Source organism: Phocoena phocoena, unplaced genomic scaffold (genome assembly GCF_963924675.1).
Source record: "Phocoena phocoena unplaced genomic scaffold, mPhoPho1.1 SCAFFOLD_205, whole genome shotgun sequence".
Taxonomy (NCBI): domain Eukaryota; kingdom Metazoa; phylum Chordata; class Mammalia; order Artiodactyla; family Phocoenidae; genus Phocoena; species Phocoena phocoena.
This window is the reverse complement of record NW_027077486.1, coordinates 92,755-112,348: the sequence shown is the minus strand read 5'-3', so window position 1 is coordinate 112,348 and position 19,594 is coordinate 92,755. Positions and strand designations below refer to the sequence as shown.

General features: G+C 44.3%; 1 protein-coding gene across 1 annotated transcript; it reads left to right on the top strand.

The window, feature by feature from the left end:
* Positions 1-10,668: 10,668 nt before the first annotated feature.
* Positions 10,669-19,232, top strand: LOC136143294 (uncharacterized). The gene is made up of 6 exons (XM_065901426.1): positions 10,669-10,714; positions 10,799-11,120; positions 11,572-11,639; positions 18,585-18,644; positions 18,749-19,060; positions 19,198-19,232. The coding sequence occupies exons 1-6, from the start codon at positions 10,669-10,671 to the stop codon at positions 19,230-19,232; spliced, it is 843 nt and encodes a 280-aa protein (XP_065757498.1).
* Positions 19,233-19,594: the final 362 nt, after the last annotated feature.

Below are 19,594 nucleotides of genomic sequence, written 5' to 3'. Positions count from 1 at the left end.
GCGGCCACTGGCATTCCTTCCAGCAAGCGGATGAGGGGCCTTTTGCTTTACATCATCCCCAGTATTTAAATTTTTTATTATTTTGTGCTTTCACTATTGTAATAAATGAGTAGCAGTATTTCATCGTCATGTTATTTTATGTTTCCTTAATGAAGAATTAAACCTTTATCTTTGAAAACCTTTATCTCTTCTATGTGTAAGTATCTTCAGATCACTGGCTCAGTGTACATTATTTTCATTATTTGTTGCTGTTGTTGAGCTGTTAATTTGCTGTATATTCATGATAATAGTCCTTATAAATATGATACTAGAAAGCACATTCTCCAAGTCTGTGCCTAATTCCCTTATCAGTGAAGTTATTTTTACTATTGCTATTGTTGTTTTCAGAACAGAATTTATAATGGATACAGAAAAATTACAAATTTATATTATGAATGGTGTTTGGTGTATTATATCTAAAAATTCATCATGTAACTCAAGGGCACCCATAATTTCTGCCATGTCCATACTCCAGGCCACTTTCAGGGATGGAGGGTAAGTTCACCTTCTTGAAGGGAGGATGACCATGATGAGGTACCTGACGTTATTCCTTAAGGGAGATTTATCCTACCTTCCCCATTAGATATATTTATTCAATCTCTTTATATAAGTATGAATCAAGATATCTGTTTCATACATTGTATTAAGGTTATATACTAAGGCATTTTCTTTGCTTCTGTAACTGTGACCACTTGTCAGCCATGGGGAGCTCTTTCAGATTGTCTCCTGTATCCTCTTTATGGGCCCGCATCCATTTGTGTGAATTTCTTCACTTTCTGGTGCTACAAGGGTCTGCAGGATAATCGTGTGTATTCTCTTCTCTGGCCCTAGAATTAGCCATGCCTCAGCTGAGTTGCGGACCCTTTTCTGGAGAATAGTAATAGGAATCAGAAGACTGGGTATTAGGATACTAATGCTGGTGTCCTGTCTACTGGGAGCATTGGCTCTAGACCCTATAAGCTAAAAGACCTTGGAAATATATCTGTGTGCACTACCCCACGTGTACACACACACGTCTGCAACTAGCTCTGTATCTCACCTTCTTACCTGTGTTAAGGTAAATGTGAGAAAATTCTTACATCTCCAATCCTAGTGCAACAACTCATGGTTAAATCCAGAGTTTCCACCTTGCTTGTCTGTTACTTTCCATCCAACAGTAAGAGACCTCTCTCCACCGATGCCTTCCAGCTACTAATTGTTCAAGTCCACATGCACAGTTGGAACTGAACGCTTAGCCTGACTCCTGATGGAAATACCGTTATCCACCAGGCTCTACTGCTTACCTGCAGTGGCTTAGAACTTAGTCTTCAGGCTCCATTCATTTCCAAAGTCACTTAGGTCAAAACCTACTTTCGCACCTTCTCCAGCCATGTTAATTCATAGATTCACTGTGATATTAGCTACCATCTATACAGTGTGCATCGTTCCATCCTTCAGTCTCTGAACTTCTAAATGAAATTTATATTGATATTAAAAAGGTTCTCCTCTTACTGTATATATTTTGACATATTCGTAGGGCAATGATTCCACCACTGCAATTTCATAGAGAAGAATTTCACTATCCTTAAATATTGCCCATGTTTAACTTATGAAAGACCTTCTCCCAAATTCCTGCTAAATGCTTATCTTATTGGTTTATATATAGACTTGCATTCTCCCAAAGGTGAAATAGATGAAATTGAACGTTTTCAGACCGATTTTTTAATTAGCAATATGCATTTAGGATTCCCTCATGTCCTTTCATGGTATAATAGTTTAATATTTACATTGCTGAATACAATTTCACAGCATGGATACATCACTCATTGTTTATCTGCTAATTTATGGAAGAACGTATTTGTGGCTTCCATTTTTCCTCAATTGTAAATGAAGAGACCACAATATTTCATGGGCAGTCAATGATGGAGCTCTAAGTATCAGGACACTTGTGTAAATATTACGAGCATGACGTTGGGGTCTTACATTAAGCTCTGTCTAGGTGTGTGAGTGACTGCACGGAGGAAGGGCCGTGATGCAGAGACCATTCAGCTGACCCAGACATCGTGCTAAAAGGATGTCAGAGCCCAAGCAATGTCCACACGAGGTGGACCCAAGGCCCAGCCCTCAGACCCGGCTGAGCCCCCAGCCTACAGTCAGAGTCAGCCTCCCTTACACGTGAGTGTGCATCACAGGAGCAGGTCCTGCAGGTGAACTTGAGCCTCTCACAGCGACCCTGCATGGGCAGTGTGGGCTTCTCCTCCAGGTCCTCCCAAAGAAGAGATGGTGAACAAACTAAAGAGCTGCTGTCAGTGGAAACTGTCAGGGGTTGTGGCAGGGTTTTGCGCGTCAGTCAGCACCTGGAACATTCTTATTCATTTCCGCATGCAATCCTATTTCACCATTTCATATGTGGTAAATACATGGCACATTGGGACTGGATGAGGGGCAAAGGTCACACTGTGAGCGGAGATGCTATGAAACAGTGCAGATCCAAGTCCAGGGCCAAGGCCCTCCTCCCCAGGATGCAGGAGGACCTAAGAGCTCAGGCAGGAATCCTGGGCTGTCCCAGGTAGGAAGACACACATGTGTCGGTATAGAGGTAACACCATCTGACTCACACTTTAGCAGGACCACGCTGACACTGGCGAGGTAGTTACTTAGGAGACGTTGGGACACTATTACACCCTAACCACACTCGACCTCAAGGCATCCATTTCTAGTTTAATCTTGTAGTAGTTTTTATTCCATTCAGCAGCGTATGTCAGGATTAACAATCTTAGTCTTTGTTATTCTGTGAGCATTTGTCTATCCAAGATTTAAATTTGTTGCTCTCTTCATTCTCTAATTATTTGATATATTGGTGAGATTTTGATAATGTGCAACCTGCCCCATTTTGAGGTTGCTTGAAGAACATTAAATAAGAAGCATTTTCTCGGCTGCTCATCTCTCTGCGTCTCCAAGACGAGTATCAGCTTTATTGTGACACCCAGAAACTGGAAACAATTCCAATATCACACATCAGCTTAATAAATAAGCCAATCATGCTATGATCATTCTTTAAATGCAACCTGTTATTAAAACCAAGGATTCCTGATACACACAATAACATGATAGTGTTCACAACTATTTGTGCTGAGTAAAATAAGCCATAACAATAAGAATACATACAATATCATCCCACTTTTATGAATTCTAGAAAATGAAAAGTAATCTGAGATAACAAGGAAAGATCAACGGTGATGTGGAGACAGGATGGAAGATAAGAAAGGACAGGAAGGAGGAAACCCAGAAACTACTGAAAATAACGAGAGGAATTGACTTGTTCTCTCCTGATAATGCTGGTGCCTCCGTCAGTATTCATCACAGTGTTCATTCTGAGTGTGTGCGCTTTAGTACACGTCAAGAACCTCATTAAAGTAATTACAAATGAAGAAATGCATGACTTGGGACGGAAGGAGTGAAGGGAAGATACTGAAACATAAGAGACTCTTGAAAATACTTCTCATCACCCCTGACCCCCTCCATACATTTTAGGTAAACACGAGAAGACAGCACAGTCATCGTGACCTCATTACAGGAGGGGGATCTGCAAACCTCACCCAGAAACTCCAACTCTGTCCTGTAGTAGGTTCCAGGGAGCAGCCTGGCCCAGAGCTCAGGAGCAGATGCTGGATCTCACGGTCACCCCATGTTTCTCCTTGGACACTACACACACCCTCCATTCCTCTGGTTGTAGTTTACACCTCTACTATGAGGGTAACAATGGCAACTACATCACGGGATGTGAGTGCATATGTAAGATCATATATGGGTCCTAAGGGTTTACTCTGGAACAATCACACAATGAAACTTATATTTCCCAGATGCTATCAACACCACAAAATCCAAGACTCTCACACCTGCTCTGAGACCCTGCGCTTTCTGAGGACATTCAATGACATAGCCTCTTATATACTAGAAGGTCATGCAAATAGGGTCCTTCCTCTGCTGATATAAAGCAGCCCCAGCCCTGACCCTGCAGCTCTGGGAGAGGAGCTCCAGCCCGGGATTCCCACGTGCTCCATTCGGGGTTCAAGACACCACACTCACCATGGACTTTGGGCTGAGCTGGGTTGTCCTTGTGGCTATTTTACAAGGTAATTTATGGAGAGCAAGAGACACTGAGGGTGTGAGTGGATATGAGTGAGGGAATCAGTGGATGTGTGACAGTCTCCTGACCAGGATGTCTCTGTGTTTGCAGGTGTCCAGTGTGAGGTGCAGCTGGTGGAGTCTGGGGGAGGCTTGGTGCAGCCTGGGGGGTCTCTGTGACTCTCCTGTGCAGCCTCTGGATTCACCTTCAGTAGCTATGACATGAGCTGGGTCCGCCAGGCTCCAGGGAAGGGGCTGGAGTGGGTCTCAGCTATTAGTAGTAGTGGTGGTAGCACATACTATGCAGACTCTGTGAAGGGCCGATTCACCATCTCCAGAGACAACTCCAAGAACACGCTGTATCTGCAAATGAACAGCCTGAGATCTGAGGACACGGCCGTGTATTACTGTGCGAAGGATCCACGGTGAGGGGGAGTCAGTGTGAGCCCAGACACAAACCTCCTTGCAGGGAGACAGGAGGGGGGATGCAGGGGGCACTCAGGACATACAAGTGTATGTTTCAGCCCCAGGAGCAGGTGCAGATGGTAGTTAAGGGCTGCTCTCCTCTAAGGGTCTGGGGTTTCCTCTCCATATAGCAGTTTTCCCTGGGGAACCTCTCTGTACTCATCCATGGTCCTTCAGTTACACATTCAGTCTATCAATTAGAAGAACTTTTTGAAATAGGGGAATAAATGTCATATATGAAAGGCAGAGACTCAAATTTATATGTTCAGGTTTTCCCTTGTCTAAATGTTGTATAATTTGACCCGTTTCAATACTATCCCAGCGGATGTATAAAGAGTTAAACATACTCTTCCTTCCTCATTGTGATATCTCAGCCCTGCCCTACTGTAGACCAGCTGTCCCTGCCAGGATGCGGGCTGTTGACTTGCTGCTACCCTCTGGCATGAGAAGCATAAATGCGCTGACCCCCCCCCCTCAGGGGGTCGCTGGGAAAGATGCCAGTTAGAGGGGACGTGGGTGGCGGTGTTTCTACATGTGCTCCTTGCTTCCAGGCCCAATAGAATCCCTATACGCTTATATAAGACCTGCATCCTGTTCTCCTGTGCAGATTATTTTATGTCAAATATTCATCGTCACAGCTATTACCAATAGACACATATGTAGTTGGCAGGGAAAGTTTAGAGTCAGGTGGATAATAACATGAATTTTCAGAAGCTGCTGAAAACAAATCTATCCTCCTTTCTTCACCACAGCATCTTACGTGAGCACTAAAATGCAGGAAAGTCCCACAGCTTCTCATTCCAGGAAGAGTCCTTCATCCTCACTATGCAGGCCCACCTCCGTCCGGGAACCTTTGCAGGGGAGGCCAGGTCCAGGGTGGAGAAGCCCAGGCCTCGACAGGAGGCCTCACTGTGTCCTGATGTGTGCTCTCCAGCACATCACGTGCCAAGTCCAGGCTGCAGTTTACCTTCACATCTGTAGGATTCAAGTAAACCGTTACCTACATCACATGCTTGCTGTGCATATGTAGAAACAAAATATAAAGGAGGCCCTGAGTGTTGGGGTCCAGGGTAGGCCACCCGAAAATATGCCTCCAAGTGACTTAAGACAGAGCCAGTGCAGAGGGACATTCTGACCTTCCTCCCTGTCACCCTGAAGCAAGAAATAAACCTCCCATGTGAAAGGTGCCCTCTCTGTACCTGGAGGTGGAACTGAAATGGTCCTTTACCGCATATCTTCTGCCTGCCTTTTTCTGTGCCAAAATTTAACCCTAAGAGTAAGTTTAATCAGAGGAGTGAGAAAATCTAGAAAGGAACGACGTGTCCAACAAAACCAAATAATAATAGTTTATTCATTAAGCAAATCGAGGACCTTTAGTTCCTCCTCAAGGGCTATAGATAATATTCTTGTCCATGTTCCATGAGCCGTCTTGTAGATACTGAAACTCCCACCAGGAGGAAGAAGTTAACTCCATGATGACCAGACTGTAGCCATGACATAAGCTGCCACAATTCCAAGAACTGGCCTCAAGAGATGAGAACAAACCGACCCTGGTCCTGAAGATTAACTCTACTTAAATCAATCAAGAGGAGGCTGATCAGACCACCTCATGACCAACTGCAAGACGACTGTCACAGCTGACTCTGCCGTTTCTGCCCGTAGCCCCTCCTTCCGCCTATAAAAGCGCTTTCCCACAGATGCTCAGTGCGGGGTGACCTTTGGAGAGAAGTCTGCCCCCCACCCCCGGGTGCAGGCAGCCAAAATAAAGCAAACTTTCCTTTCACCAACATTGCCTCTTTATTGGATTTTCAGGACCCAGCAGCCGGACCCTGCTTTCCTTTGCAGAGGGACACTCTTATCACCAGGGATGGGGAATTCAGGCCTGGAATCTTCTATGAACAAACCTTGCTCCTTCTTTAATGACTACGCCAGCCCAAACCCTGCTTAGGTTCTTCACTAATTGAGCACCCAAAGCACACATTTCCTCCTTCTACCAATTCCTCACAAATATTGCATCTTTGTCTTAAAATATAAAAGCTGCCTGCTTTGGTCACTTCTGGGTCCATATCTATGGCACGTCCATGCCTATGGTTAAATGGTTTTCTTTTCTCCTGTTAATCTGTCTTTGTCAATATTTTATCAGCCCAGCCTCAGGAACTCAAGAGGGGCAGAGGAGGAGATTTCCCTCCTCATATGTCCAAGTTGTCTTCTCTTCAGCCTCACACTGTAGAACCTCTTAGGAACGTCTGTCCTCAGGGGCCACTTTCATTCTGCTGACATCATCTTGCCAGTTGTGTTTTCCTAGCATCTCTTTTCTGCATTTCTGTCTCACCCTTCAATATTACTTCCAAATCGGTGTGACATTTCAGTGTCTATTGTCTGCATGTACACAGTTTATTAGTCATTCCCTATGAAAGGACGTCTTGGTCTTTTCCAAATTGTGGCAAATATGAATAATGGTAAGTGAGCATCGTGTGCAGGGTTTTCTCTGGACTAAAGTCTTACTGTCTTTCACATACGTACAAAGGAGCACTATTGCTGAAACACAGATAAGAGTATGTTTAGTTTTGCAGGAAGCCTCCAAAATGTCTCCCAAGGTGCACCCCGTTCTGCATCCCCACCAGCTGTGAATGGACCCCCTGCTGCTTCACATCCTGCAGGTGTTTAAGGTTCTCAGAGTCCTGATCTGATCCACTCTTGTAAGCTTTCAGGGATATGTCCTTGTTCGGAATGGCATTTCCCTGTGACATATGTTCTCCCACAGCCTTATTTGCAAACTCTTTGTCTTTTTGGTCAGGTGTCTGTTAAGGATTTTATCCCATTTTTTAATCCTTTTCTTTCTTTCTTATTGTTGAGTTTAACGCTTCTTGCTACATATTAGATAACAACCAGATATACTAGATATGTCTCTTGCAAATATTTTCTGCCAATCTCTAGCTTGCTTCTGGATAAATTTTAAATGTATTTTTTTGCTTCTCAATTATTACTTGTTGTGTTTCTATTACAATGAAAAGTGAAGTTAAACTTTCACTTCCTAAGCCATGGGAACTTCATGTGGGAACATGTCACAGTACACTCAAAGGCCTCTCTCAGATACTACAAGGATGGAATGGGTAAACAGAGGGGGGACTTCTTCAGAGATGCTCTTCTGGAAAAGTAGAAATGTACCAACGTACCCTCCTTCCTGTGTTGCTGGTGAGAACTGTGCTGCGTGTCCACAGAGACACAGATCCTTGATGACAGAGTGAGATTTCATCAGTTAGAATGGCCGTTTGCTAACAATAAATTTTACCCATAACAGATATGACTTTATGTATGACTGTAACTTGAGTGATTCAATGTATTTAGCAAAGGTTGAAAACAAAATCAATTCCTTGAATTATTATTATTAATTTTAATTTATGTTGCCCCAGAGAAGAGCTTGACAATTACAATCTCAGTAACATATTTCCATAATTTTTACTTATACCTCTTAAATTTTAGATACCTTTTTGTTTCATAATAAATGTTTCATTACATCCCTCACATTTGAAACTGGATTCCAAGTGGACCTAGAAAATGAAATGTGAGGACAACGAATGTCTTTGCATTCAGTAACATCTAAGGCAACAAATCTAATATGACACGAGGACGCTGCTGATTTCCAAGTATAGTTCCTGCTTCTTCTTTGCTCAATGATTCCAGCAAAGGTACAAAATGACCTAAACCATCTGGTCTCAATGTTCCTGAACTCCAAACCTCATTCTGAGCTTATACTGTCAAGTTCTCATAAGGGAAAACACAGACCATCAGAAGTACCTGTCCACGTCGCCCCCATGAAGCCACCACCATCAGCCCTTCTCCCTCCCATCACGATGCTCAGGCCCTCTTGCTGTGACCATCACTGGTAACTGGCAAAGCAAGATGACTGAAATCTCCCCACTTCATTTCCCATCACCCACTGGGCGTCTCTAATGGATACTCCCTCCAGCATTATCATATGATCTGGTCTCCAGACATAATCCCCTCCAATTTTCTCCACAAAGGAAAAATAAATTTTTTTAGTCCTGGTGACCTTACACATTTTTCCTAGGGTTAAATGGACCCTGAAAACACATCCCCAACCACTGGAGCATAAAGACACCTGTTATATACCCTTCTATGTTAACATGAATTTGGATGGATCTCCTCTAATCCCGCAGCTCAAGGGCAGGTCAGATGCTGGGGCATCTGTACAAATACAGGCCCTTCTTCCACCTGGTGAATAATGGGCCCACCTGGTTCTAGGTTTTAGATGCAATCCCTTCCATGCCCCTATCGCACAGCGTATGAGCTCGATATTCAGTTCCTTACAGTAGGGTCCATATGTGTCCTGTGATTCTTGCCCATATTACATTGTACGGCTCTCCTATTATCGACATTCAAGCAGGCAGATGCTTTAGTATTTAATTTACTCTGCAAGTATTATTGCAAAAGCTAAAAGATGTATAGTACTGTGTTCATGAAATAGTATGCAGTAAATACCTTCTCATAAACAGCAGGCTCGACATCAGTCAGTGTACAGGTGAAATCACTGGGATGAGGGAGAGCTGACCTGCCCCACACCCACAGGTGGGACCTCTCAGGGCAGGAGTGGAGCCAGCGCTACATGTACAGGGTGTCAGTCAGAGATGGGGACTCACATTGGTCTTTCTGGTTCCCAGGAGAAGTTAGCATCACTGATGACACTCGTGTCAACATTCAACACCTCTGGCAAACCCACTATAAATTTCAGACATACCATTACCATCGTGATCCCCAGTTTACATCCTTGCAGACGGAAATGCAGATGGTGAGGCCACATCCTCAGTGCCCACAGTGAGATGGGATGGAGCTGTGCTCTGCTCTCCAGCACCACTTACTTATATGACCTCAGGCACAGTCCCAGGACTCAATGACCCAGGGACCCAGGAAAGCTCTCAGGTGGACTTTTCAAGGGAACCTGCTTCCTGAGGTGAGGACTTTCCTCTGACCATGACACCCACATACTCTGCAAGCCATTCACTTTGAAGGCTTACTTCCAAGAATCATGCATGTTCTCTCACCCAGTGCAGTGGGAACTGTGTTCCCTGAGCTCCCATGTCACTGGCTGTGACAGGGAGAGTAAAAATGAACACTTCTAGAAGGAGTGAGTCTGTGCACAGTGACCAGGTCACCTGCCCAGCATGTTGGAGTCCTGACGGGCTTCCAGGAGGTGTCTGTTCTCAGACCTTGCTAGCCCTGGGGATTCCCCAACATCCACCTGCAAGGATGGAGCCCTGAAGCTCGCGGTGTTCCTGCAGACACTCAGTGGTGCACAGGAAACAGGCAGGTCAGGCTAGTGGCCATGTCAGCAGTGCTGGGATCCATGACCATCTCAGCAAGAATGACTACCTTGTCCACAAAATACGCTGTGTGTTTAGTTGTTGTGAATAAATCCACCTCCAGAATAACTCTTGATAACGTTTAAAATGTTTCAGGTAAAGAAATGTTCACCCAAGTTAAGGGACACACGACGTCCGTTGTGAATTATGATAAACATTAAATTCTACCTCACTCTGTCTGAATTCAAGGTGATTATTACATGTATGGTTTGTCTCAAATACTTGCACATCCAGGAAATAAACATGACGTAATGCAGAAAGGAAAAAACAAGAGTTGGAGGACCCTGAATGTGTGATGGGTATTTATATGAAATATATACATCCATGGAATTAAAGTCTACTGCCCAAATCTGCCGTAAAACCTTGAGCACAGCTGATTTCCTGACTAGCCCTTCAGCATCATTTCATTCCTGGACACAGAGTCCCCCAGGCATAGGGAGGGGAACCCAGGTGGGGGTTGCGTTCTCTGAGGAAACAGTCAGCAGCGTCCTCAGGTGGAGTCCCAGAGACTGGGACCTCCCTTCACTACTTTCTGCTTTTTATAAAAAGGTCCCTCCCTTATGCAAATATCCCCTTAGACCACAAGGTAAAAACAAAGTACCTGTTCACTTAAATTCGGGTTTCTCCTCATGCTTGAAGAGAATTTCTGGGCTTCAGGAATCTCATCTGCAAGAAGATGAATCCACTGTGGCTCTTCCTCTTCCTGGTGTCAGCTCCCAGAGGTGAGTTTCTCAGGGATTCAGACGTGAACACATGGGGAAGCAGCATCTGAGCCCATGAGTCACCGTGGTTCTCTCTGTCCACAGGTGCCCTGTCCCAGGTGCAGCTGCAGGAGTCGGGACCCAGCCTGGTGAAGCCCTCACAGACCCTCTCCCTCACCTGCGCTGTCTCTGGATTCTCATTAACCAGCAATGATGTAGCCTGGGTCCGACAGCCTCCAGGAAAGGGGCTGGAGTGGGTTGGGGGGATAAATAGTGGTGGAAGCGCATATTACAACCCAACTCTTAAGTCCCGGCTCAGCATCACCAGGGACACCTCCAAGAGCCAAGTCTACTTATCGCTGAGCAGCCTGACAACTGAGGACACAGCCGTGTATTACTGTGCGAGAGACACAGTGAGGGGAAGTCAGTGTGAGCCCAGACACAAACCTCCCTGCACGGAGGCCCGTTACCACCAGGGGTCGCACAGGACCCAACAAGTACAGGGCTGCGACCTGCAGCAGGTGCATATATGGGCTGGGAGGGGATTCCTGTTAGAACCTGTGCTTTCCTCTTCCTGCCCAGGACCTCTACCAGAGACTCTGTTCTGTATCCTAATGTTTCATTGCTGTGGATTACGAAGTGTCTAAAAATTTTTGTGTGCATATACATATTTGCTTTTTATTTTTATTATAGTTGTGTATATATATTCATATGCACAGACACATATAATACTCAAGAATTAAGGTTGTTTATCATTTCTTTATCTTTTTCTCAAAGGAGCTCCAAAAAACCCTGCAGCTCACCATAATTTTCAATTTCAGCCTGAACTTTGTGAAACGTGTAAATATCCTGACAATGCACATGAGATTTTTAAACAGTATTAATGGTTGTTTTGTTTTTGTAGATGTGGAAGGAAGAGACACACCGTCCTGCTTTCAGGCAACCTGTACAGGCATTCTGAATTCTGCAGCAGACAGTGTTATAGACTCTAACGCCAGAGCGCTCCAATACTGCACATGCAACTATCCTCGTTATTCACAGATTCCAAATCTGCAAATACACCTACTTCTAGCTTTCATGAGCACCCCAAAATAAATACTGTCATTTTGTGGTTATTCACGGACATTAAGAATGTGGCCGGTTGTTTGAATCAGGCAACACACACACGCGCACACACACACACACACACATTTTCCCAGCTGAGTCAGTCAAGGTGATGCTCTCTTTTCTTGTTTCAATTCCCGTCCTGTAATTTAATTCTTTCTGGAGTCAAATTAGTGCCATGCTTTTCACATTTCTGTGATTCTTGGCAATTGTTTAAAGTAGTCCCAGGCATAGGGCTGAAGAACAGCCTAGTGTCCCTACGCACAAATGGCTGTGAGTGGACTTAGGGAAAATATACGAGACATCAGCTTCATTCAGTCATGCGTTATATGGCCATGGGTGATGAAATGATACTCATGTTTCCAATATAAAGTTCACCCAAAACCTGAAAACAAAACTCGCTGCTGCATATGGGATGCAGCCTTGGAAAATTGGCTTAATTCCAAATACAGCCTGGCAATTGGGGGCTTATCGCCAAGCAGATGGTGGGGTGGAGTTGACTGGAAATTACTAACAGAAGAAATACAAGCTAAGGGGATTCTGGTTACATAGCCTCAAATGGATTCTTGCTAAAGGGAGACCAGGGTGGTCCGATACCTCGTGGGTGATAGGAGGTTTGATGGCTTTGATCAAATACTACGGGTGATCAGAGTTCAAGGGTTGGGGATTCTCATTATTCTCACTTAGCAGGGCTCTTGACAAAACCTGGCCATGCACATATAAACACAGAAGCCCACAGGTCAAGACTAGTTGAGAAGAGAATTGCAAGGAGTCTGTTAGCTAAGGGGTGGTCAGGGGTCTTTGTCACTCTTAAGAAGAGCAATAATGAACATACAAGTAAACCAGGGATGCACACAGACACACAGAGAAAAGACCATCTGAGGACTCAGTGAGAAGAGGTCCACCTGCAAGCAAAGGAGAAAGGCCTGAGAAGGACCCAAACCTGCTGACACTGTGACCTTAGACTTCTTGCCTCCAGGCCTGAGAGGAATCCATTGCTGTTGTTTAATCCACCCAGTCTGTTATTCTGTAATGGCCACACTAGCCAACGAGTACACCTATAATATAGACGCAGATAGACATATTTGGAAATGTAAGTATCGTATTGGAAAAGAAATATCAGCCATTCTTCAGAGGTGACATGAAGCTCTGTCCACCCTGGATCTCAGCCAGCACCCTCCTCCACAGCCCTAGAGAAGGACCAGCCGTGACCATCTTTATATGGAAACATGCTTCCCACCTGCACATCACACCCAGGCTCAAGGGGAAAGCACAGCATCTGTGCTACTCAGAGTCAGGGTTCTCATCTTCACTGACATAACTCTCTGAAAGTCAAAGCATTGATCAAAATGAACATGAAAATCTTCTGGTCACTCCTCCTGTTGCTACCATCCCTCAGCTTTGAGCATCTCCTGGGTCTGAGGAAGGTGGAGTTATGGGATGACATCTGTGAACTGGGTGTCTCCTTGTTTCTCCTTCGCCAGGTGTCGTGTCCCAGGTGCTGGTAAAGGAATCGGGCCCAGGACTATTGAAGACCCTCTCCCTTACCCACTCTGTCTCTGGATTCTCCATCACAAACAGTGCTGGCTGCTGGGACTGGATCCCTCAGCCCCCAGGGAAAGGGCTGAGGTGACTGGGGTGCTTTGGTTCTGGGAATAGCACAGCATACAAGATGTCTCTCCAGAAATGACTCTCCACCTCCAGAGACACCTCACAAATTCAGTTTTCACTGTAGCTCAGCTCCATGATGACCTAGGACACAGCCCTGTGTTACTGTCCCAGTTGGTTCAGTGAGAAGTCAGGGTGAGTCCAGACACGACCCTCCCTGCAGGGGCCGCCCAAACCACCAGGGGGCGCTCAGGGTCATCAGGAAACAAGAGGACCCATTTCAGGGCAGGTGCAGAGGTTGGAATGGAGGGATTCTCTCTCAGAAGCTGTGGTTTCTCCACTGGATCATTGCCACCCCGGAAACTTCGTCCACAATGATTCCAGGGAACTTTCTTGTCTCTAAAGTTGAGACTTTTTCATGGATTCAGGCTTGTCTGTCTTTCCCCATCTATCTTTAGAAGACCGCACAGATATATTTCTTCCTGAGACCTTTATTTAAAGATTAGGTTACTACTTTCTGTTATTAGTTGTCAAGTTTTTAATCGTTTAATGACATAAATAATTTTTACTGTTGAACTTTAAATCTGCTTTCCAGCATCAGATGGATTTCCAATTCCTCTCATCCTGACAACCTCTCCAGTCCTGTCTGATGCAATGCCTTTCACTTGAATAGTATGAGTCATGTTGATATTCGGAAATTGATGTCCATCCAGCACTGCAGTCATTTTCTGCTCAAGGGACCTTTGGAAATGTTGGGCCACAGGCTGGGCTGTAACAAGTGGGCTTTGTTTCCTGTACCTTGTCATCTAGTGTGGAGATTGATAATAGATAATTAGATAAAATAGAGCGAGAGATAAAAGGGAACAGAAACAAGTATATCCTAATCGTATGTAAAATAACCATAAAAACTGACTACATAACCCATATTTAGGGAGTGGTAAAGGCTCGAAGGTGTAAACATGATACAAGAACCCGTATGAAGTTATTTCTATTAACATAAATATTTTTAACACTTTTGTAAATACTTTTCTAGCACACTCCTGAATCACTTGATGAGTGTCTAGTTAAGAAATAGACAAATATACTCCAATTGGCAGCCACTGGAATTCCTTCCAGGAAGCGGATGAGGGGCCTTTTGCTCTACATCATCCCCAGTATTTACATTTTTTATTATTTTGTGCTTTCACTGTTGTAATAAGTGAGTAGCAGTATTTCATCGTCATGTTATTTTATGTTTCCTTAATGAAGAATCCTTTTAAAACCTTTATCTCTTCTATGTGTAAGTATCTTCAAATCACTGGCTCAGTGTACATTATTTTCATTATTTGTTGCTGTTTTTGAGCTGTTAATTTGCTGTATATTCATGATAATAGTCCTTATAAATATGATACTAGAAAGCACATTCTCCAAGTCTGTGCCTAATTCCCTTATCAGTGAAGTTATTTTTACTATTGCTATTGTTGTTTTCAGAACAGAATTTATAATGGATACAGAAAAATTACAAATTTATATTATGAATGGTGTTTGGTGTATTATATCTAAAAATTCATCATGTAACTCAAGGGCACCCATAATTTCTGCCATGTCCATACTCCAGGCCACTTTCAGGGATGGAGGGTAAGTTCACCTTCTTGAAGGGAGGATGACCATGATGAGGTACCTGACGTTATTCCTTAAGGGAGATTTATCCTACCTTCCCCATTAGATATATTTATTCAATCTCTTTATATAAGTATGAATCAAGATATCTGTTTCATACATTGTATTAAGGTTATATACTAAGGCATTTTCTTTGCTTCTGTAACTGTGACCACTTGTCAGCCATGGGGAGCTCTTTCAGATTGTCTCCTGTATCCTCTTTACGGGCACCCATCCATTTGTGTGAACACTTCCTCACTTTCTGGTGCTACAAGAGTCTGCAGGATAATCGTGTGTATTCTCTTCTCTGGCCCTAGAATTAGCCATGCCTCAGCTGAGTTGCGGACCCTTTTCTGGAGAATAGTAATAGGAATCAGAAGACTGGATATTAGGATACTAATGCTGGTGTCCTGTCTACTGGGAGCATTGGCTCTAGACCCTATAAGCATAAAGACCTTGGAAATATATCTGTGTGCACTACCCCACGTATACACACACACGTCTGCAACTAGCTCTGTATCTCACCTTCTGACCTGTGTTAAGGTAAATGTGAGAAAATTCTTACATCTCCAATCCTAGTGCAACAACACATGGTTAAATCCAGAGTTTCCAACTTGCTTGTCTGTTACTTTCCATCCAACAGTAAGAGACCTCTCTCCACCGATGCCATCCAGCTACTAATTGTTCAAGTCCACATGCACAGTTGGAACTGAATGCGTAGCCTGACTCCTGATGGAAATACCGTTATCCACCAGGCTCTACTGCTTACCTGCAGTGGCTTAGAACTTAGTCTTCAGGCTCCACTCATTTCCAAAGTCACTTAGGTCAAAACCTACTTTCCCACCTTCTACTGACATGCTAATTCATAGATTCACTATGATATTAGCTATCATCTCTACAGTGTGCATCCTTCCATCTTTGAGTCGCCTTCTTATAAGTGGCATTTATATTTATATTCAATAAGGTTCACTCTTTCTGCTATTACTTTACATATTTTGACATATTCGTAGGGCAATGATTCCATCACTGCAATTTCATAGAGAAGAATTTCACTATCCTAAATATTGCCCATGTTTCACGTATCAAACACCTTCTCCCCAATTCCTGCTAAATGCTCATCTGATAGGTTTATGTATAGACTGAAGTTTTCCCAAATGTGAAATAGGTGAAATTGAACGTTTTCAGACCGGTTTTTTAATTAGCAATATGCATTTAGGATTCCCTCATGTCCTTTCGTGGTACAATACTTTAATATTTAAACTGTTGAATACAATTCCACAGCATGGATACATCACTCATTGTTTATGTACTAATTTGTGGAAGAACATATTTGTTGCTTGCACTTTTTCTCAGTTGTAAATGAAGAGACCACAATAATTCATGGGCAGTCAATGATGGAGCTGTAAGTTTCCACTCAGTTATGTAAATATTACAAGCATGACTTCTGGGGTCTTACATTAAGCTCTGTCTAGGTGTGTAAGTGACTGCACGGAGAATGGGCTCTGATGCAGAGAACACTCAGCTGACCCAGGCATTGTGCTAAAAGGATGTCAGAGCCCAAGCAATGTCCACACGAGGTGGACACAAATCCCAGCCCTCAGACCCGGCTGAGCCCCCAGCGTATAGTCAGGGTCAGCCTCCCTTACACGTGAGTGTTCCTCACAGGAGCAGGTCCTGCAGGTGAACTTGAGCCTCTCACAGCGACCCTGCATGGGGCAGGGTGGGCTTCTCCTCCAGACACTCCCTAAGCAGAGACGGTGAACAAAATAAAGAGCTGCTCTCAGTGGAAACTGTCAAGGGTTGTGACAGGGTTTTGTGCATCAATCAGAACCTGGATCATTATTATTCATTTCCGCGTGTGATCCTATTCCATATGTGATAAGTCTATGGCACAGTGGGACTGGATGAGGGAATAAAGGTCACACTGTGAGCGCAAATGCTATGAAACAGTGCAGTTCCAAGTCCAGGGCCAATGTCCTCCTCCCCAGGATGTAGGAGGACCTAACAGCTCAGGCAGGAATCCTGGGCTGTCCCAGGTAGGAAGACACACCTGTGTGGATAGAGAGGTAACACCATCTGACTCACACTTTAGCAGGACCACGCTGACACTGGCGAGGTAGTTACTTAGGAGACGTTGGGGCACTATTACACCCTAACCACGCTCGACCTCAACGCATCTGTTTATAGTTTAATCTTGTAGTAGTTTTTGTTGCATTCAGCAGCCTATGTCAGGATTAACAACCTTATTCTTTGTTATTCTGTGAGCATTTGTCTCTCTCCAAGACTTAAACTTGTTGCTCTCTTCGTTCTCTAATTATATGATATATTGGTGAGATTTTGATAATGTGCAACTTCCCAAATCTTGAGGCTGTTTTAAGAACATTAAATAAGAAACGTTTTCTCAGCTTCTCATCTCTCTTCATCTCCAAGACGAGTATCAGCTTTATTGTAACAACCAGAAACTGGAAACAATTCCAATATCACACATCAGCTTAATAAATAAGCCAATCATGCTATGATCATTCTTTAAATGCAACCTGTTACTAAGACCAAAGATTCCTGACACACACAATAACATGATAGTGTTCACAACTATTTGTGCTGAGTAAAATAAGCCATAACAATAAGAATACATACAATATCATCCCACTTTTATGAATTGTAGAACACGAAAACTAACCTGAAGTAACAAGGGAAGATCAACGGTGATGTGGGGACAGGATGGAAGATAAGAAGGGACAGGAAGGAGGAAACCCAGAAACTACTGAAAATAACGAGAGGAATTGACTTGTTCTCTCCTGATAATGCTGGTGCCTCCGTCAGTATTCATCACAGTGTTCATTCTGAGTGTGTGCGCTTTAGTACATGTCAAGAACCTCATTAAAGTAATTACAAATGAAGGAATGCATGACTTGGGACGGAAGGAGTGAAGGGAAGATACTGAAACATAAGAGACTCTTGAAAATACTTCTCATCACCCCGACCCCCTCCATACATTTTAGGTAAACACAAGAAGACAGCAAAGTCATCGTGACCTCATTACAGGAGGGTATCTGCAAACCTCACCCAGAAACTCCAACTCTGTCCACTAGTAGGTTCCAGGGAGCAGCCTGGCCCAGAGCTCAGGTGGAGATGCTGGATCTAACGGGCACCCCATGTTTCTCCTTGGACGGTACACACACGCTCAATTCCTCTGGGTGTAGTTTACACCTCTAATATGAGGGTAACAATGACAGCTACATCACGAGATGTGTGTGCATATGTAGGATGACATATAGGTTCTAAGGGTTTACTCTGGAACAATCACACAATGAAACATATTTCCCAAATCCTATCAACACCACAAAATCCAAGACTCTCACACCTGCTCTGAGACCCTGCCCTTTTTGAGGACATTCAACGACATAGCCTCTTATATACTAGAAGGTCATGCAAATAGGGTCTTTCCTCTGCTGATATAAAGCAGTCCCAGCCCTGACCCTGCAGCTCTGGGAGAGGAGCTCCAGCCCCGGACTCCCACGTGCTCCCATTCGGGGTTCAGACAGAACACTCACCATGGACTTTGGACTGAGCTGGGTTGTCCTTGTGGCTATTTTACAAGGTAATTTATGGAGAGCAAGAGACACTGAGGATGTGAGTGGGTATGAGTGAGGGAATCAGTGGATGTGTGACAGTCTCCTGACCAGGATGTCTCTGTGTTTGCAGGTGTCCAGTGTGAGGTGCAGCTGGTGGAGTCTGGGGGAGGCTTGGTGCAGCCTGGGGGGTCTCTGCGACTCTCCTGTGCAGCGTCTGGATTCACCTTCAGTAGCTATGACATGAGCTGGGTCCGCCAGGCTCCAGGGAAGGGGCTGGAGTGGGTCTCAGCTATTAGTAATAGTGGTGGTAGCACAAACTATGCAGACTCTGTGAAGGGCCGATTCACCATCTCCAGAGACAACTCCAAGAACACGCTGTATCTTCAAATGAACAGCCTGAGATCTGAGGACACGGCCGTATATTACTGTGCGAAAGATACACAGTGAGGGGAAGTCAGTGTGAGCCCAGACACAAACCTCCTTGCAGCGAGACAGGAGGGGGGATGCAGGGGGCACTCAGGGCATACAAGTGTATGTTTCAGCCCCAGGAGCAGGTGCAGATGGTAGTTAAGGGCTGCTTTCCTCCAAGGGTCTGGGGTTTCTACTCCATATAGCAGTTTTCCCTGGGGAACCTCTCTGTACTCATCCATGGTTCTTCAGTTACACATTCAGTCTCTCAATTAGAAAGACTTTTTGAAATAGGAGAATAAATGTAATATATGAAAGGCAGAGACTCAAATCTATATGTTCAGGTTTTCCCTTGTCTAAATGTTGTCTAAATTGACCCGTTTCAATATTATTCCAGCGGATGTATAAAGAGTTAAACATACTCTTCCTACCTCATTGTGATATCTCAGCCTTGCCCTACTGTAGACCAGCTGTCCCTGCCAGGATGCTGGCTGTTGACTTGCTGCTCACCTCTTGCATGAGAAGCATAAATGCGCTGAGCAGCCCCAGATCCTCAGGGGGTCGCTGG

Coding starts and splice junctions, on each gene's coding strand:
- LOC136143294 (XM_065901426.1), top strand. CDS start 10,669: ATGAATCCACTGTGGCTCTTCCTCTTCCTGGTGTCAGCTCCCAGAG. Junction 10,715..10,798: donor CCTGGTGTCAGCTCCCAGAG/GTGAGTTTCTCA, acceptor CTCTGTCCACAG/GTGCCCTGTCCCAGGTGCAG. Junction 18,645..18,748: donor CCTTGTGGCTATTTTACAAG/GTAATTTATGGA, acceptor CTGTGTTTGCAG/GTGTCCAGTGTGAGGTGCAG.